The following is a 19,934-nucleotide window of genomic DNA, read 5'->3' as shown; positions in this document are numbered from 1 at the left end:
CCCAGGAACGTGAAGTCTGTCACTACTTCCACGGCTTCCCCTTCTATTTGCCAAGGAGTGATGGGGCCGGATGCCATGATCTTAGTTTTTTTGATGTTGAGCTTAGAATGCCTCAATCCACCAGCAGCGTGCCGGGGGAGAGGCGATCTTCGGCGCCTCATGGCTAGGAACCCTTCATGAGGGTTCCAGGGGAGTGCGTACGATCGCGTCCCCTCTCCATCTGCCAGATCACGGATCGCACCCTTGGGAGATCCTGAGCGGCGCGTCCGCCATTAGAGTGCCAAAACTGGAAGAGGACACTTTTTAAAAAACAGGTCAGAAGAATGACAAGCTTCGACCATATCAGTGTGCGAACAGGTCTGTCTTTTAAAGAGAGATGCGGATGGTATGATAGAGCTGCCATTGCTCAGGCGATTCATGCTAGTATCTTGTGTCCCACTATGGTCATCAGAGAAGTCATATCTAATATACTTAAGCATCTTCCCCGAAGAAGTTGTTGTCGTCGTTATCATCATCATCTGTATCCTGCTCTCCCCCACTAATGTAGGGCTCACAGCAAGTTCCAATTTATAATAAGTAAAACATATATTAGGATCAGATATATTGATAATTATTATTACGGACTGAACCCAGCTGATGAGTTGGATCCAGCCAGTTTTTCCCCCACTCGGTCCTCTCCAATTCCCCTTCTTACCACAGCCCCGATCAAATATGACGTTTTCCTATGTAAGTTCTATGATTCTCCGACATACCATTTCTTGGTAGTCAGAGGGTACCCCTCATTCCTTTTGCAGCAGCTGGATCCAAACCCCTGGAGTGTGTCATCTCCCACCTCCTCCTTCCCTTGGAATTTTGCTGTTTCTCCCCAAGATCTCAGCTGATGTTTAACAGACCCCCATGAACAAAACACATCACACTACGGGAGAACTGCAGTGAGAAAGGGAAATCTGTTAATTAATGGATTAAATAAATTAGCTGTGGCCCTGAAGATGCTACTGAACTGGAATCTTGCTCTTCTGTTGCAAACCAACACAGCTACCCACCTGAAACTATCTTTAGAGGAAGGGTGGGGGGAAATGTAATAATAATTATTATTATTAATAATAATAATAATAATAATAATAATAATAATAATAATAATAATAATACTCCTGGGCAGTGTGGGGATGCAGTCGCATAAACAGAAAGAACGTTTCCTCCCTCTCCCGAAATACTAGAGCTCCAGAGCAAACAGTGAAGCTGACGGGCAGTAGGTTCAGAAGGGACCAAAGGAATAACTTCTCTAATCAACAGGTGATTCAGATGTGGAATTTGTTCTCTAATCAACAGGTGATTCAGATGTGGAATTTGCTGCCAGAGCCCGTAGTGATGGTCACAGGCATAGACAGCTTTAAAAGGGGATTGGACAGACTCATGGAGGAGAGACCTATCTGGCCACAGTGACTCCATGTTCAGAAGTGGTAAACCTCTGAAGGCCAGTGCTAGGAGGGAGGCTTCAGCCTCTGTGAGGTTGACCTCTCTGTGAGACAGGATGCTGGACTCGATGAACCGCTGGTCTGATCCAGCAGGGCTCTTGTTATGTTCTAATGAAGGCCCTGGCCTTTGTGCCCTGTTGCTGGCCGTTCAGAGGAACTGGTTGGCCACTGTGTGAGACGGGGCTGGACTAGATGGACCACTGGTCTGATCCAGCAGGGCTCTTGTTATGTTCTAATGAAGGCCCTGGCCTCTGTGCCCTGTTGCTGGCCGTTCAGAGGAACTGGTTGGCCATTGAGTGAGACAGGAGGCTGGACTAGATGGACCACTGGTTTGATCCAGCAGGGATTACGTTCTAATGAAGGCCCTGGCCTCTGTGCCCTGTTGCTGGCTGTTCAGAGGAACTGGTTGGCTGCTGTGTGAGACAGGAGGCTGGACTAGATGGACCACTGGTCTGATCCAGCAAGGGCTCTTCTTATATTCTCAAGGTCTCCAAGCAAGTTGCATAAATATGTACAAGCTGACCTTTTTAAAAAAAAAAAAAAAGATAAAGTGAATTCTTCTCCCCAAAGGACTTGCAGTCGAACTTACCTTGTCTAGATGGAGGTGTCTTAACACAGTGGAACCTGAAACTTAGAGGCAGAGCAGTTGGGTGCAGTCCCCAGAGCTTTCAGTTGAAGGGTTTAAGGTAGCTGCACGGAGAAAGATCTCTCTTCCTGAGATCCTGGATGGCATCTCTGAATCAGAGCAGGCAGGACTAGTCTAGACAAACCAATAGCCTGACACTGCAAAAGCCAGCTTCATATGTTCATAGGATAATACTGGGGTTTTTTTGTTTTTGTTTTAAATGATTTTATTTATTAAGTTTTATAGAAGAAGAAGAAGAAGAAGAGATTGGATTTATATCCCGCCCTTCACTACCCAAAGGTGTCTCAGAGCGGCTTACAAACTCCTTTCCCTTCCCCTCCCCACAACAGACACCCTGTGAGGTGGGTGGGGCTGAGAGAACTCTGACACAAACTGCTCTTTTTCAAGGACAGCTGTGCCAGAGCTTGTGACTGACCCAAGGTCACATCAGCAGGTGCAAGTGGAGGAGTGGGGAATCAAACCCGGTTCTCCCAGATTAGAGTCCACACACTTAACCACTGCACCAAATAGGCCTATATCATACACATATGCAATTTCAACAGTAGATTTACATATATATCTCAGTCTTATACCATAGTTCTGAACAACACAGATAAAACATCTCCGCTCTATCATCTCTAATCTGTATTAATTATCATTTCATGATTCTGAGACCAATTGAGATTATTTAGCTATCTACTCTGGACTTACCCTAAGATTATATCTATAGTTCTATAAGCATGTAATACATCACTTCTCTCATGTCTTGTCCTTTCCGTGCATCTGATATAGGGGTTTTAAGTTCATTTTCATCTTTAATACTCCTTTTATATTTTATTTAGAACCTTTATCACTACTTTATAATTACTTATAGGATAATACTGTTAAGAGTCCAGCTGAAGAGGAGGAGGGCTCATGGTAACCAGCCTGTATTTGGGGCATCGTTTCAACTGCACTTGATACAGGAGACTATCCATATCTGAATCTTTGAGAGGGTAATCATTATCGTCATCATTGTACAGCATTGTGTGTACAATAGCCAGGAGATCCTAAGGCTGTTCGGCAGCCAAAAGTTCTAGCTCTTTAGCGTTACGCACCACTAGGTGGCGAGCTAGACTTGTTTTTTAAGGTAACAGATGTTTCAGAGACAGTTTTGCCATATCCTGCCTCTGCATCACACCCCAGGTATTCCTTGGAGGTTGCCTTTCCAAATACTAGCCAAGGCTGACCCTGCTTAGCTTCCAAGTTCTGACGTGAGATTTGGCCAACCTGGGCTACCCAGGTCAGGGCTTTGAGAAGGTGTTCTGCTTTATCTGAGCTCCCCCAACAGTTTGTGGACCCTTGCCACTGAGAAGGTGTCAAACCATCCAGAATTTCCTTGGAACCAAGCATAATTCTCGAAGAAGGGGTCATTCAGGTGTCTTGCAAATCTGAAGATGTTCAGAAGGCTCACTTATCCTTGCCTATCTGGAAAAGCAGGTGCACAGAAAAGCTTTTACGTTGAATAAAACTTCGTTGCTCTTAAAGGTGCCCCCGGACTCAAACTTTGTTCCGCTGCTTCAGACCAACATGGCTACCCACCTGAATTCATCCGTGCCTAGGTTGTCCTCTGTACAGATGTGAGGGCGACTTCTGGCTCTGTCAGGTGTTGGCTGGCCCGTGTGTCTAATTGCCCGAATAACGAAAAAGCAAAAGCAGGGGTGGAGATGGAGGTGGTCCACCTGTCTCTCTGGTGCCACGGGCTCAGAGTCACATTACCAGTATCGATGAAGCTGTGTGGGCAAATCCACCATGCAGCAGAGCTGTTCAGTCCTGCCGCCACGGGAGGGAGGAAAGGGGAGGGGGAAGCGACCCACATATGGCAAGCCTGCCTTCAGGAAGGAGTCGTGACCTGACGAATGACAAGGAGCGATTGGCCTTGGCGCTCTGCGTCCTCCTGAGTGCCCCCCCGCCCCCGCTGTTGCCATCATTACAGATCGACCGGGTTGCCGTGTCCCCATGCCGGGTCGCGCAGAGCTGGAACCCACGCGACCAATCAGTCCTGCCAGCTCGGTTCCTCATGGGGTGGCCTGGCCCGTGTCTCCGAGGGGGCCGGGGTGTCGCTAATGAGTTACTGCTGGTTATGGATGAGCATGTCTCGAGTCAAGCCGGTGCGCCCTGACCCAGCAGAGATCAATGTGAGCCAGGCTCCTCCTGATAAATGCTTCTGTCTCCAGCAGTGGGGGGGGGGAGGGCAGCTGTTGCTTCCTGCTTTTAAAAGAGTGCCCGTGGCAGCAGGGAAGGGGGTGGCAGAGAACGTGACCGGGCGGTGAAAACAAAAGAAAAGTGGGGGGGGGGGGGGTTCTGAAACCTAGCTGGGTTTTCTCCTCTGGACCTTTCCCCGGGGGCTCGACAGCTGCAAAAGAGTGCAGCACGTGCGTTTTGGAAACGATTCTATCCTGGCAAACCCGAGTGAATTGACATGACACGGAAAGCTGGAGCGAGTGGCCGGGGCCGTCCTGTTAAGTGCCGGGGAGATGCTGTTCTGGCCAGGAGCAGCGTGGTCATCGATCGGCTGGCTCTTTTGGAGAGGGACCAAAGTGCCTCGCTCGAGTCGATGGCCCCGGCTGGCTGTTCCCAGAAGCCCAAAGGCAGCCCATTATGCCTCTCTGTGGCCTTCTTGTTGGGGGCTCATCGGTCTGCATCCGTGGCTGACTTGCCCCTTTCTTTGTGCCCCCCCTTATTCCCTCTCTGGCTGCCAGGGGATCATTGCGGAATGCGCAAGCACGAAGGCGCGGGGGAGCTTTGGATGCGTGCACCATTTTTCCCATTGGCTGGGCTGTCGGGCTGTTTTGCTGCTCCCTCTCCACCATATGGACTAGCGCCTCGACTGACATGCTTGTGGTCCCGGGGGGGGGGGCAACAGCAGGCCCTGCTAGCAATGCTCCCTCTAAGCTATGGAGTCTTGTGAGCAGAAATTCTACTTTGTGAGTTGCCGGCATTCAACTTGTGAGTGAGTGATTTGGCTGCTGCATAAATTAGCTTGCTCTGAGTCTGGGGCCATCTTTCCTGAGCTGAGACAAAAATGGGTGAGCTGGAGGCTAAAAGACTGTGAGCTAGCTCACACTCACTCAGCTTAGAGGGAGCACTGCCTGCTGGTATCCTGGAAATGGGGGGCGCAAGGAAGTCTTTGGGGTTTTCCTGGGTGTGAAGGCACTCAATGCGCCTCATGCCCCCAGCACACCTGGACACCTGCCTTACTGCCAAGAGACATCAGCGATGGAGTATGGGTATACTTTTATAGAGACAGAGTTAGAATATTGGGTTTCCTATGCTGCACACTGCAGGGCTACGCCAGATTCTTTGGCGTTCCTGGTTGCACAGACCATCTGACTACCAAATATTCCTCTCATCATCCAGGGAGATCTGTGAAAGGTAGGTTGAGGTTGCCCCATTTAGTCTTCACAACAACCCTGCAAGGTTGGTTAAGCTGAGAGTGAGCACGCACAGCTTGTCCGAAGCCGTCCAGTGAGTGTCATGGCCGAGCAGACATTTGCTCCGAGTCTAACACTGTATAATTGGTTCAGGTGGATAGCTGCCCTGACCTGGACAGCCCAGGCTATCCTGATCTCGTCAGATTTCGGAAGCTAAGCAGAGTCAGCCCTGGCTAGTATTTGGATGGGAGACCTCCAAGGAACACCAGGGGTGTGGCACAGAGGCAGGCAATGGCAAACCACCTCTGGAACATGTGTTGCCTTAAAAACAAGTCTAGCTCACCACCTAGTGGTGCATAACGCTAAAAGAACTAGACCTTCTGGCTGCCAGACGACCTTAGGATCTCCTGGCTATTCTACACACACTGCCATGCAACAATTAACTAATTATTAGGTGCGTAGCCTGGTTGGTCTGAAGCAGCAGAACAAAGTTTGAGTCCAGTGGCACTTTTAAGACCAACAAAATTTCATTCTGGGTGCAAGCTTTGCGGTATAATTGGAAGCGGGCTGTGCCCGTCTAGGTGGTGACTCGTGTTGGGGAAGAATGTTTCAGTGGGCTGGCAAGGACTTTTGTCGGACAGGTTAAGTCCCCCAGCCAGATTCGAATCCAGTAGCCCCTTAGAGACCAACCAGACGTTTGGGGTATAAATTTCCGAGAGTCCTTTGACTTCCTTTTCCAGATACAGACGTGTAGAATCACAGAGCTGGAAGGGGCCATATCTAGTCCAGCCCCCCAGCTCAGAGCAGGATCAGCCTAAAGCTATCTGACGAGGGGGAGCTTTGACTTTTGAAAGCTTCTGCCCCGAAGGTCTTGATGTTCCCCAGGAGGCTACTGGACTGTTATCTAGCTAAATCCCTCGCAAGATAGCTTTGACATGGACACAGACAGTAGGGGCTTGCTCTGAGAAAAGCAAAGAGTTGATGAAGGGGCGAGGAAAAAGAACTGGCAGAACGGGATGCTCCGGGGAACCCCCCATGTTCCCTCTAAGCTGTGGAGTCTTGTGAGCAAAAATTCTACTTTGTGAGCTGCTGGCATTAAAGTGGTGAGCGAGTGATTTGGCTACTGCATTAATTAGTTGGCTCTGGAGCCATCCTTCCTGAGCGAAGGCAAAAATGTGTGAGCTGAAGGCTAAAAAACTGTGAGCTAGCTCACACTAACTCAGCTTAGAGGGAACACTGAACCCCACCTGCCACACTTGGTGGATGAAGCGCTTCCTGCGTGTGAACTCTGACCTTGCACGAAGGCCTTTGTCTGACGCTGGTGTCTGCTCTCAATGTGTGCTGCTTGCACGTAGCTTTCACCAAACTGTTTGCTCTGCTGGGGGGGGGCTGTGCTGTGCTGCATGCATGCATCCCCCCCCCCCCTTCTCCCATGCCTGTCTTTTGTTGACAATTGTCTCTGAGCTTACCTGAGCGGCTGGGCCTGTTTTAGAAAAGAGCAAGAGCAGGAGCACCTTAAAGACTAACTGAATTTGTGGCAGGGGAGGAGGTTTCCTGAGTCACTGCTCACTTCTTCAGATCTGAAAAAAGCAAGAGTCCAGGAGCACGCTAAAGACTAACAAAATTCATGGCAGGGTTATGTGCTTTCGTGAGTCACTGCTTACTTCTTCAGATCTGAAAAAAGCAAAAGTCCGAGAGCACCTTAAAGACTAACAACGTTTGTGGCTGGGGAGGAGCTTTCGTGAGTCACTGCTCACTTCTTCAGATCGGAAAAGAGCAAGACTCCAGGAGCACCTGAAAGACTAACTGAATCTGTGGCAGGGGAGGAGCTTTCGTGAGCCATTGCTCACTTCTTCAGATAGGGATTGCGGTGGATTTTTTATTCTCCGTCCCTTTGGTACGATGTTCAGTCCTCTGCATTTGATAAGAAAGGTGATGTCTGTACCGGTGCGAGTTTCTTCACAAGATTGATGGTTTTCCATTCTGTACAGCTAAATGGGGGGGTGCCTTCCATGGAGATAGATCAAGACAGGTAGCCGTGTTTGTCTGTTGCAGTAGAAATGAGCACGATTCCAGGAGCAATTTAAAAGACGGACAAAATTTGTGGCCGGGGAGGAGCTCTCTTGAGTCACTGCTCACTTCAACAGGCCTGCTTGGTAAACTCTGGGCAGCGGAGAAATTGCTTTTCTCCTTGCAGCTGGGGTGGGGGGGAGCGGCCTTGGGTGTTACTTTCCGACCCCCCTCCCCTTCAGCTCGCTTGCCTTTCCGCTTCTTGCCTCCCGCGTGATGCATCCCGGCTCTCTTCTCCTCTCACTACAGCAGATGAGTTTTTGGCAATGCCTGGCTCCTGGAGCAAGCAAATCGAATGTGACAGGGAAGCACTAACTGGGAGACCTCCTTGCCTGCAGCTGATTTACATTGCAAATACCCATTTTTTTTCGAGGGGGGGGGTGAGAAAAATGCTCATGAGACTCCTCCCCTCCTTCCTTTCTTTTTTTCTAAACAGGGAAGCTGGAACCGAAGATTCACCAGGGAGCGAAGAAGGGGTTGATGAGGCAGAAAGCATCCGCGGGAGCTGCCAGACACGAGCCCTGAGCCCTGACTCCTCCTCGGCAGTGGCAGAAGAACGGCTCTCAGGCTGGCCAGGGAGCGGAGGCCAGGGAGGAACTGCGCGGGGTAGGGAAGGGTTGGGGATTACAGGCAACACAGGTGGATGGAAAGGAAGGAGGGTAAATTGTTATGCGCGGGGTAGGGAAGGGTTGGGGATTACAGGAAACACAGGTGGATGGAAAGGAAGGAGGATAAATTGTTTGTTATGTGCCGAACAAAAATGATAACTAAAGAGAAAAATGAGCGGCAGAGCCAAGGGCATAGGAAGGAGGGCGGCATTCACACGCCAGTCCGTCTCCCCATCATTGGCTGACTTTTAGGCCCAGCCGGAACTGCGCCAGGGGTTCCTGTGGTCTCCCCCCCTCCCCCCGTATTAAAGCCAAGCATCCATTGGCGTTGTTTCCTCCTTGGCAGTTATTTCTGGCCGAACGCGTCGCTGAGGAGTCAGGTTGCGGCATCAGAGCATTCCACCTGTTAGAGCACCTGGCTGGGGGATGCGGGGGGGGGGGATGCGCCATCAAAGCCGGAAGCACAGCGGTATCTGCTAGCATCACCTCCCAGAGTTGGATCAAAGGGCTCCTTCCGCGTTGCTCCTTTGATTAATTTCAAAGCTAATGACAGGGTAAAGAGGATGGGGGCAGAGCGTGGCTCGGCTGCCAGCTCTCTGCTTCCTCGGGTCCTTGAGCCGGCTTGTCTGAAAATCTCCACTTAGTTTACTATTAAAAACATGGGTGCACACAAGCCGACCAGGAGGCTGAGCTGGGTAACAGGTTCCCATTCAACTGAGTACACGGGCGTAAAATCCTGCAAGTTGCAACCGGAATACGAAACGACTCCCCCTTTCCTCTAACCTGGCGTCCTGTGCTCTCGCTGCAGTTTCTCCAACGCACCGCACCGCAAAGAAAGGCCGCCCAGCTTTTCTGTTTGAGTCGTGCTCTTGAGCCCTTGCATCTGCGTGGTCCGACCGTCGCATGCCTGGCCTTGTAGCTCTACTTAAGCTTCCCAAAAGAAGCACGAGGGGACTGTTCCCAAGGGTGGCTGCACACCTGCCAGATCCTGTTTATAGGGACCCTCCCTCTGATTTTATAGGGACCCCTACAGGGATCAAGGGCCGTATCAGCAGAAGAGAACAGACCATTACAAAGGTGATGGGGGGGGCAGAGGGCAGCTACTGGGCAGCAGCAGGACATAGAAACACAAGAAGAGCCCTGCCGGGTCAGACCAGTGGGGGTCCATCTAGTCCAGCATCCTGTCTCACGCAGTGGCCAGCCAGTTCCTCTGGAGGGCCAGCAACAGGGCACAGAGGCCGAGGCCCTCATGGGAACACAAGAGGAGCCCTGCGTCCTTTATCCTGGCCAGGCAGTGGAAGACACCGCTCCCCCGATTCCTGACTCACTCCCAGGGCTTGCCTTTCACATGAGCCTGCCTGGATAAGGCCCTGTGCAGGGGCAGTGGCACTCACACATGCCTTCCTTCTGCTCTACAGTTTAACACCGCAGTTTCGCTGTGCCATCTGGAGTTCCCACGGCCACAGAGGCAGGCAGCCTCCCCTCCTGAGCGTGCCCCCCCCCAGGGCCTTCCAAATCTGTGCCTTCATTTTTGAGAATCCTGCCTGGAGGCTCTCGAGTCAAAGACTCTTCTCCTGCCATTGTCAGTTCCCTCTGCTGGGTTGTTGTTTTTTTTGGGGGGAGGAGGTCCTTGTGGACCATTTGCAATAGGAAGACGAGGGGGCTGGTGTGGCAAAATGAATGTCTGCCTTGGATGCCACTTGGGGTTGTAGCAGATGAGTATCTGGCTTTTCATATGCATCACAATCACCAGGAACATCTCCCTTTGTGTGTCTCCTGAGACCAGGGCAGGAAGATCCCTTTCCTTTAACTACGGGAGGAAGACCAGAAACAGAGAAGGGAGGGTGGGAATGGAACTGGATGGGGCAGGGGGTAAGGAGAGCCATGCCGGTTCCCTCTCTCTTTGAACACAGGAGGCTGCCTGATACCGAATCGAACCCCTTGGTCCATCCAGGTCAGTCTTGTCTACCCAGACTGGCAGTGGCTCTCCGGGGTCTCCTCCGGCAGAGGTCCTTCACATTATCTCCTACCAGATCCTTTCAGCTGGAGATGCTGGGGGATTTAAGCTGGGGCCTTCTGCATGCCGAGCAGAGGCTCTTCCACTGAGCCAAGGCCTTTCCCATCACCTATTGCTGGGCCTTTTAAACAGAGATGCCGGGGATTGAATGTGGGACCTTCTGCATGCCGAGCAGAGGCTCTTCCACTGAGCCAAGGTCTTTCCCATCACCTATTGCTGGACCTTTTAAACAGAGATGCCGGGGATTGAATGTGGACCTTCTGCATGCCGAGCAGAGGCTCTTCCACTGAGCCAAAGTCTTTCCCATCACCTATTGCTGGGCCTTTTAAACAGAGATGCCGGGGATTGAATGTGGGACCTTCTGCATGCCGAGCAGAGGCTCTTCCACTGAGCCAAGGCCTTTCCCATCACCTATTGCTGGGCCTTTTAAACAGAGATGCCGGGGATTGAATATGGGACCTTCTGCATGCCGAGCAGAGGCTCTTCCACTGAGCCAAGGTCTTTCCCATCACCTATTGCTGGGCCTTTTAAACAGAGATGCCGGGGATTGAATGTGGGACCTTCTGCATGCCGAGCAGAGGCTCTTCCACTGAGCCAAGGCCTTTCCCATCACCTATTGCTGGGCCTTTTAAACAGAGATGCCGGGGATTGAATGTGGGGCCTTCTGCATGCCGAGCAGAGGCTCTGAGCCACAGCCCCCTCCCCATGAACCTCTGTAAGGTTCCCTCACGCATTCACACTTTCAAATTCTGTCTTCTTTTAAAGGCTTCTCTCTCTTTTTAATCCTCCAAAGCGGCAGAACTGGCACAAAACTCAGTGCAGGGTTTGAAGCCAGAAGGTGCCTTTCTGCTTATTGCCACTTCCCCTGTACTGCAGCGGAAGAGAGAACCTCTCCGGCAAGGTGGCTTGGGTTCCCACCCCCTCCCCACCCCATCCTTGACACAGCCTCCTTTCATCTCTGTAGTATCAAAGCCCAGCTGGATGGGTTTGTTGGAACAGGTGGGGGAAGGGAGGGACTTCACTTCTTAGGAAAGGGGGGGGGGAAAGGCCTTTAAAAGTGCGACAAAAGAAATACAAGGAGAGAATCTGTGCCTGGACTGATCTCCCCTCAGGGTGGCTTTTGTCAGGATTGTCCTTGTGACAGAAAGGCAATGCAAGAGGGCACTAGCGGGAGGGGTGTGTGTGTGTGTGTGTCTCTGTGTGTGTGTATGTGTAAGGGAGGGGCAAAAATGTCTACTCTTGCTCCCAGATTAGCAGATGCTGGCGATGGGGTGGGGGACTTGGGGCAGCTCGCGCTTTTATCCATTTTTATTTTTTGCTTCTCCAGCAAGGGGACTGTTCCTTCGACTTTCAAAGCTCAGAAGGAGCTTCTGCGAACATCACGAGATTTCCAATAAACACATGCCGTCCTAGCTTAAAGGTCAAGGTAAAGGTTTTCCCCTTGCTCGAAAGCTAGTCGAATCCGACTCTAGGGTTGCAGTGCTCATCTCCGTTTCAAAGCCGAAGAGCCAGCGCTGTCCGAAGACGTTTCTGTGGTCACATGACCGGCATGACTAAACGCTGAGGCACACGGAATGCTGTTCCCTTCCCACCGAAGTGGTACCTATTTATCTACTTGCAATTTTTTGCTTTCAAACTGCTAGGTTGGCAGGAGCTGGGGCCAGAGACGGGAGCTCACTCCGTCACGCGGCACACTCGGGTCTTGAACTGCTGAACTACAGACCTCCCGGTCTGCAGCTCAGTCCGTCTTAACCTCTGAGCCACCATGGCCCTTTTTGTCCTAGTTTGCCTTTCCATTAAAAAATATTCAAAATGATTACCTTTTCTCTAGTCGATTTGGTGTGGAGGACCAGCCCCAATGACGTCGCAAAAGACACGTCTCATTTCACAGGGCGGGATGTACGGAGGTGTAGGTCAGTCCGAGATGGTCTTTCACTGCGAGGGTAGAGAAGAGAGGTGGGGGGAAGTGCCGTCAAGTCTCAGCTGATTTAGGGTGACCTTTTGTGGGGTTTTCAAGGCAAGAGACGTTCAGAGGTTGGTTTGCCGTTGCCTGCCTCTGTGTAGACATCCCTGGACTTCCCTGGTGGTCTCCCATCCAAGTGCTAACCAAGACCAATCCTACTTAGCTTCTGAGATCTGATGAGATCGGGCTAGCCTGGGCTATCCAGGTCAGTAAAGAGAAGAGTGCAGGGAGCAATTTTTAATGGGGTCTACTGGAGACTATAGGAGCTGTGGTGGCTCAAGTGGTTAAGACGCTGAACTGCAGGCTGTGGAAGGTCGGTAGTTCAGCAGTTCGAGACCCGAGTGTGCCGCATGACGGAGCCTTGGTGTTTAGTCATGCCGGCCACATGACCACGGAAACGTCTTCGGACAGCGCTGGCTCTTCGGCTTTGAAACCGAGATGAGCACCGCACCCCTAGAGTCGGATTCGACTGGCTTTCGGGCAAGGGAACCTTTACCTTTACTGGAGACTATAGGCTGGAGCTGAATAGCCCAGAGTAGCCTGATCTCATCAGAGTTCGGAAGCTAAGCAGGGTCGGCCACACTTCACCCTTGGAAGGGAGACCACCAAGGAAGTCCAGGGTCGCCATGCAGAGGCGGGCAATGGCAAATCACCTCTGAATGTCTCTTGCCTTGAAAGCCCTACGGAGGTCACCCGTAAGTCGGCTGTGACCTGACAGCAGATAAAATGAAATACCGGAGACTGCGGGCTGTAGAGTTCCATCTTCAGTCGCTGGCTCTCTGCCTCGACCTTGGGGACAGAATTCTATTCCGAGCGCAGCCTAGAAATAAAAGGAAGCCAATCTGTGGCCGGGAAGCAAAAAAACCCCGGCACTCCAGCTTCAGCACCGAGTACCGCAAGCAAACTTAACACGCAGAGAGAAACGGCAGGCTTTGTCCGACGCACAGATCTCTTGGATCACCGGGGTCCCCACCTGCCCTTCCGACTTTGGGGGCAGCATCTCTGTCCAGGAAAGACAGCAGGCAGATACATTTAAAATGAGGATGGGAAAGGCCAAAACACTCCAGAAACAGTCACAGCTACCGTTCCAGCCTGGGGTGTCACAAGGCACTTCCAGCCCTACTGCCAGGTGGCTCTCTCTTCAGCCTTTTTCAGCATTTCTGCTGACAAGAAGTTCTTTGAGTGTTTTTAGACACTGGAATATTCCATCATTTCTCTTTGAGTCCTCAACCTGAAGAGAAAAAAGATTTCCATCTCAATTGTATGGCTAGCAATAATTTGCACCTTTATACCTCTGTTGTACAGATTGCCTCTAAAACAGAGGGAAGTGGGTTCTGTCCATATCACTCCGATTCAGTTAGAACATGTTGTGCATGTTAGCAAAAATTACATGATTTAGATCCCATGATGGTATACTGTTCTTAACTGAAAGGGAAATACTTTTCCTATGTTTCTTGAGTTTAAAGTTTGTCTGTCCTTATCTAGTGGCTAGATATTCCACTTCTGGGTGATTAAAATACTCCCACAGACCTCAAAAAAAAAGGAAAAGGAAAAAGGAAAGGCCGAAACAGATACCGCTTTTGAATTTCCCACCTTTCTCATATAGATGAGTAAAATCACTTTACTGGTAGTCTGTTTATTTTGCCTCAATATGACTTTAGTGTGTTTATACCTCGTTTCTTGTTGGGTATCTTCAGAGTGCCCTGATGACCCAGACAACTCCGGCCTCATCGGATCTTGGAAACTAAATAAATCTTCCAATTTATTAATCACTTAATCCTGCAGAGCTTGCTGGCTCTGAGCGATTTACAGTTACTCCATTACACACGGGACTAACAATGATTCAAGGGGTAAGGGAGGACAACATATAATCTTTAAATCACACACGTTCACAGTCGATGGGGAGTTTTGTTCAGCTAAGGTCAGACGTGTTCCAACAGCATTTTTCCCTCGGCGTGGCTTGATGTCCTCATCTTTCTCCGGACTGCTTCAAGTTGCAGCGCAGCACTGCCACCACCTGGCCGGACGGCCCATTACAGGCTTCCTTAATGCCGAAGAGTTCTTTCTAGGCTTTTTGGTCTTCCGCGCTGGACATTCCATTCGTTGGCTAACACCTCCTCCACCGGGGGGGCGGCGTTAGTGTGCCCACCCTCTCTAAGGAGCGGTACCCATTTTATCTACTTGCCGAAGCTTTCGAACCGCTGGGTGGACGGCGAGCTGGGGACAAGGCTGGTAGCTCACACCAGCACGGGGCTAGAACTGACAGCAGCTCTGTTCAGCTCAGATGTATTAACCAGAGGATAAATCCCCTGTGCCACCGCTCCCCTCCCCTCTAAGCAGGGTCGGCCCTGGTTAGTACTTGGATAGGAGACCGCCCCAAGGAATTCCAGGGTTGCTAGCAGAAGCAGGCAAGGGCAAACCACCCCTGAACGCCTCTTGCCTTGAAAACCCTACGGGGTCGCCATAAATCAGCTGCAACTGGATAGTGCTTTCCACCACCAGCTCCAAAGTGGCTAAGATGATCACTGCACTAGAAACACAAGACAAGTAGATTTTTGAAGTGCCAATTTCAGAACACTGAAAAGCCACTAGACAATGCCCCCACTTTATTTCGGACCAGGCACTGTTAAAGCATACCTGCTTTCTTCCGTGTTGAAATTTGAAAAGGGGCAATTAAAGCTGCTCCAAGCTATCAAGGAAAAATCTCCAATGAGACTGGGAAGCAGAGACAAAAAGCAGCCTCTCGAAATGATACGGAGAGAAGATAAACTGCATTCGGTATTTGAATCCTTTAGTATTTGAATGACAGAACTGGCCCCTCGGTGACAGATTTTAAAAGCTAGACAAAAAAATGTCTCCCCCGCCCCCCCCACACACAGAGTAACACACTCTCTCCTCCCCCCCAGTGATTGCCTTAAACAGGACGGAGGCCTCCGTTCCCAGGAATGGAAAACAGATGATAAATGGATGAAGCCCCAGGGGCCAAATAGATTCCTTTGCAAAGTATTTTCACAGCTGGGAGCCAATGGGTAGGTATTTCTGCCTATCTTTGGGGAGTATGAGGATGACACAGTATTCAGCCGCCAAAGCACTCGAAAAATCACATGAGCAGGGGGAATCAAGAAGGGCCTTGAGCTAGCCAGGAAATATTGCTTCGCTGCATGATTTGTTAGTCCCGGTTTAGCAGGTCCCCCCCCCTTCAGAAGTTCTTACCTCCAAGAGTATCTGCGATTTGTATTCTCAAATGACCTTGGAAAGCACAATCCTTGGTAGTCCTGAGCCAGATCCTTGTACAAAGTCTACGTTCCCCCCTGAGCCTCAGGCATTCCGGCCTCTGTGATGGTCTTTGGACAGTCGGTGCAGTATTGTGGATACAGCGGCAGACGAGGACGCTGAACAACCTGGGTTCGAATCCCGACTTCTACCATGGAAGCTGGCTGGGTGAACTTGGGCCCATCACAAACTTCCAGCCGGGTTTACCTCACAGGGTTGTGGCTGGGAGGATGTGGAAGAGGAGAGAACAATGTTCTAAAGCCACTTTGAGTCCTGACTGTGGGGAGACGAGCAGAATGAGGGCAAATGTGAGTGCAAATGTGAGGCGAAGGGGGCCAGAGCATGTGAATTTGTTTGCAAGGCCCAACCGATCCCCTGACGAATGGTTTGGGGGCTCGGTGTGCTCAGCCCTGATCCCATCACCGTGGATAAGCTGCTCGCTTCCTGTGGAGGGCCCAAGAAGAATATGAACAACTAGCTAGGGAACTGAATACGGTGAGTAGATATGGGAGAGGGATTTGCCCTGAGATTGCACATGCCCTCCCCTTTCCTTCACTGCTAGCCAGATTAAAATATGCATCTAAAGAACACCAGGGCCGGGAGGCAGAGACAGGCTGCCGAACCACTTCTCTGAACGTCCTCCGTGCCCCAGTAGGAGTCGCCAGAGGTCGCCACGACTTTCAGGCACGGGTGCACGCACACACACAATTCAAAAATACAAAAACAAAATGCATCTATGGTGCGACATGCTCAGCGTGAGTTCTAACAAGGTTGCCAGCTCTGATTCCTGGGAATTTGGAGGTGAAGCCTGCAGGGGGCAGAGCTTGGCAAAGGGAGGGGCCTCAGCGGGGTAACCTGCCATAGGGGCCACCCTCCAAGTGAGCATTTTCTCCAGGGGGAAATGCTCTCAGTAGTTTGGAGGTCAGTTGTAACTCCGGGAGATGTCCAGGCCCCACCTGGAGGCTGGTAACTCAAGTACATAACCTCTTCCTCTGGTTCTCAGTACATTGCCATCTGCTCCTAGAATGATCAAAGGGTCAGAACACTTTCCCTGTGAAGAGAGGTTAAAACGCTTGGGGCTCTTTAGCTTGGAGAAACGACAACTGAGGGGTGACATGACCGAGGTTGATAAGATTATGCATGGGAGAGGGAAAGAAGTCCTTTTCTCCCTTTCTCTCAAGACAAGAGCTCGTGGGCACTCCATGAAATTGCTGAGCAATCGGGTTAGAACAGATAGAAGGAAGTACTTCTTCACCCAAAGAGTGATGAACACATGGAATTCACTACCACAGGAGGTGGTGGCGGCTACAAGCATGGACGGCTTCAAAAGGGAATTAGATAAGCATATGGAGCAGAGGTCCATCAGTGGCTATTAGCCACAAGGTATAGATAGGGACTCTGGGGCAAGTGATGCTCTGTCTTCTTGGTGCTTGGGGGGTTCAACAGTGGGAGGGCTTCTAATGTCCTGGTCCCACTGGTGGACCTCCTGATGGCACCTGGTATTTCTGGCCACTGTGTGACCCAGAGTGTTGGGCTGGATGGGCCACTGGCCTGATCCAACATTGGCTTCTCTTATGTTCTTGTGTTCCTGTATCTCCCAGGTCATCATGTTGTTCTTTTGTCTCTGAACACCTACAAAGATTATAATAGGCTTGCCAGCTCTGGGTTGAGAAATACCTGGATATTGGGGAGGTGGAGCCTGAGGTGGGTGGAGTTTGGGGAGGAGAAGGACTTCAGTGGGGCATAATGCCATAGAGTCCACCTTCCAGAGCGACTGTTTTCTCCAGGGGAACTGATCTCTGTTGCTAGGAGATCAGTAGTAGTGGGAGCTCTCCAGCCGCCACCTGGAGGTTGGCAACTTGATATATGTGTTGTAGAATTTCTAAGCTTTGGGGCTGCTTGGTAGATCTCTAGGGTTGCCAGTTCCGGGTTGGGAAATACCTAGAGATTTTGGAGCTGAAGCCTGCAGAGGGTGGGGTTTGGGGAGGGAAGGGACCCCAGGAGTGTATACATGCCATAGAGTCCACCTTCCAAAGTGGTCGTTTCCTCCAGGTGAACTGGACTCTATCGCCTGGAGATCAACTGTCATCCCAGGAGATCTCCAGCCACAACTGGAGGTTGGTAACCCTATTGATCTCCGCCCCATCCCGAGAATGTATAAAACATCAGATCTGCAAAACATAGAACCACACTCCCACTCCCGTTGGGGTTGCTGGAGGAGAAAATAGAAATGGTTGGAATGTCTTAGGATGTGTGACTACATTCCCGCCCCCCCCTCTTTATCCTGTAGACTGCCTTCAGTCTTGATGAGAAAAGTGAGCTATAAACAATATAATAAAAACAAGCATTCCCTGTCCTGAAGAAGTGAGCAGTGATTAATGAAAACTCAGACCCTGCCACAAGTGGTGTTAGTCTTTAAGGTGCTCCTGGACTCTTGCTCTTTTCTACTGCTGCAGAGAGACTCTCGGCTACCCATCTTGATCTATCTCCATGGAAGGCACCCACATTTAGCCGTAGAGAATGGAAGTGCATCCGCCTCGTGATATAAAGACAGCTGGATGCACATTCTAGCCGTATCTGAAGAAGTGGGCAGTAACTCACAAAGGCTCTTCTACCTTGCCACAAATTTTGTTAGTCTTTAAGGTGTTCCTGGACTGTTGCTTTTTTAAGACCAGAAGAAGTGAGCAGTGTGTTGGGTTTTGATAGTGAGATATTGAAAAAATGGTATTTAGCAGAGATAAGATAGCTTACCAGAGCTAGAGTAAAATAATTCAGACTCAGAGTCCATGTGTGATTAAAATAGAAAGTTTTTACTAAATTCTAGCATGGGGAAGGGTAACTGGGATGAAAATAACAACGGAGCTATACAACGGCTACATCCTTACACTACAAAGACAAAACTAGAAGAGGGAATAGCTGCTCTCCTTCTTCTTCAGAACAGAAAACAAAGACGGGAAGAGGAGCCATAAAATGCAAAAACACTTTGACACTTTCGTCCCAATCAAACTCCTAGATCAGGGAGAGAATTCCCGGGCTTCTTACATCCAAAGAACATTGGTTACATGAGAAACATGTCACTTCCTGTGAGTAACATAAACAAACATTTAACCCCAGACATACTGAGTGTTTTCAACTTGTAATACCCAACACAGTGACTCACAGAAGCTCCTACCCTGTGACGAATTTTGTTGGACTTTAGGGTGCTACCCGACTCCTTCTCTTTTCAGATCTGAAGGAGTGAGCAGTGAATCACGAAAGCTCTTCTACCCTGCCACCAATTTGGTTAGTCTTTAAGGTGCTCCTGGACTCTTGGTCTTTTCTACTGCCTGCCCTCCATGGCTTAAAAGAGAAGTACTTGCGCACTGCTGCTGGGGGGATTCCCCGCAAGGTGTGCATGTGCATCTCTTGGGACTGTCACAGTTTGGAGGGGGTGGAAATGAGTGAAATACGTTTACAACCTTGGGGATCAAAATGGCTTTAATTCTTAAATGCAAAGGGCTGTGTGTCCAGTGTTCCCTCTAAACTGAGTTAGTGTGAGCTAGCTCACAGTATTTTAGCCTCCGGCTCACACATTTTTGTCTTCGCTCAGGAAGGATGGCTCCAGAGCAAGCTAATTGATGCAGTAGCCAAATCGCTTGCTCACAACCTTAATGCCAGTAGCTCACAAAGTAGAATTTTTGCTCACAAGACTCCACAGCTTAGAGGGAGCATTGGTTGTGTCCAACAACAAGTAGAACGTTGTTTGCAGAATAGAATTTTTCCTCCTTTGCTGCTATCGCCCATGTTCCCCCAAAAGCAGTGCCCATGGGGGTCACGGCACCCCCAAGCACAGCAATGAGCAATGCAGAGGGATTGCTGAAAAGGGGGAGGAGGAGGAGAAGATTGGATTTATACCCTGCCCTTCACTCGGAGTCTCAGAGCGGCTTACAAACTCCTTTCCTTTCCCCTCCCCACAAAAGACACCCTGTAAGGGAGGTGGGGCTAAGAGAGCTCTTTCAAGAACAGCTCTGACAGAACCATGGCTCGCCCAAGGTCATCCAGGTGCTGCAAGTGGAGGAGTGGGGAATCAAACCCGGTGCTCCCAGATTAGAGTCCACGCACTACACCACCACACCAAAATGGGAAGTAGGCTTGGTTCCTGGGGGTATTTCCCCAGAGGCGTGATAAGAGGAACCACCCATGTGCAATTCTTGAGATGTGTGTATATTTGTCCCCGGGCCTGGGGGGAGGATGGTATGGTATGGTATGACGACCAGTGTTCCCTCTAAACTGAGTTAGTGTGAGCTAGCTCACAGGTTTTTAGCCTCTGGCTCACACATTTTTGTTTTAGCTCAGGAAAGATGGCTCCAGAGCAAACTAATTTATGCAGCAGCCAAATCGCTCGATCACAACTTTAATGCCAGTAGCTCACAAAGTAGAATTTTTGCTCACAAGACTCCACAGCTTAGAGGGAACATTGATGACGACATACATTTACAACAATCTTAGGA

General features: G+C 50.2%; 1 protein-coding gene across 1 annotated transcript in view; it reads left to right on the top strand.

The window, feature by feature from the left end:
* TRIP4 (thyroid hormone receptor interactor 4) overlaps positions 1–8,535 on the top strand; it is a 73,602-nt gene extending 65,067 nt beyond the window's left edge. The window contains exon 13 of the mRNA XM_015418782.1: positions 8,020–8,535. Within this exon, the coding sequence (XP_015274268.1) occupies positions 8,020–8,108 (89 nt within the window). The 3' untranslated portion in view covers positions 8,109–8,535. The remainder of the gene's footprint in view (positions 1–8,019) is intronic.
* Positions 8,536–19,934: the final 11,399 nt, after the last annotated feature.

Source organism: Gekko japonicus, unplaced genomic scaffold (genome assembly GCF_001447785.1).
Source record: "Gekko japonicus isolate JY-2015 unplaced genomic scaffold, Gekko_japonicus_V1.1 scaffold150, whole genome shotgun sequence".
In the NCBI taxonomy this organism is placed as follows: Eukaryota; Metazoa; Chordata; class Lepidosauria; order Squamata; family Gekkonidae; genus Gekko; species Gekko japonicus.
Note: the sequence above shows the minus strand (reverse complement) of the source record. Positions and strands in the feature narration are given on the sequence as shown.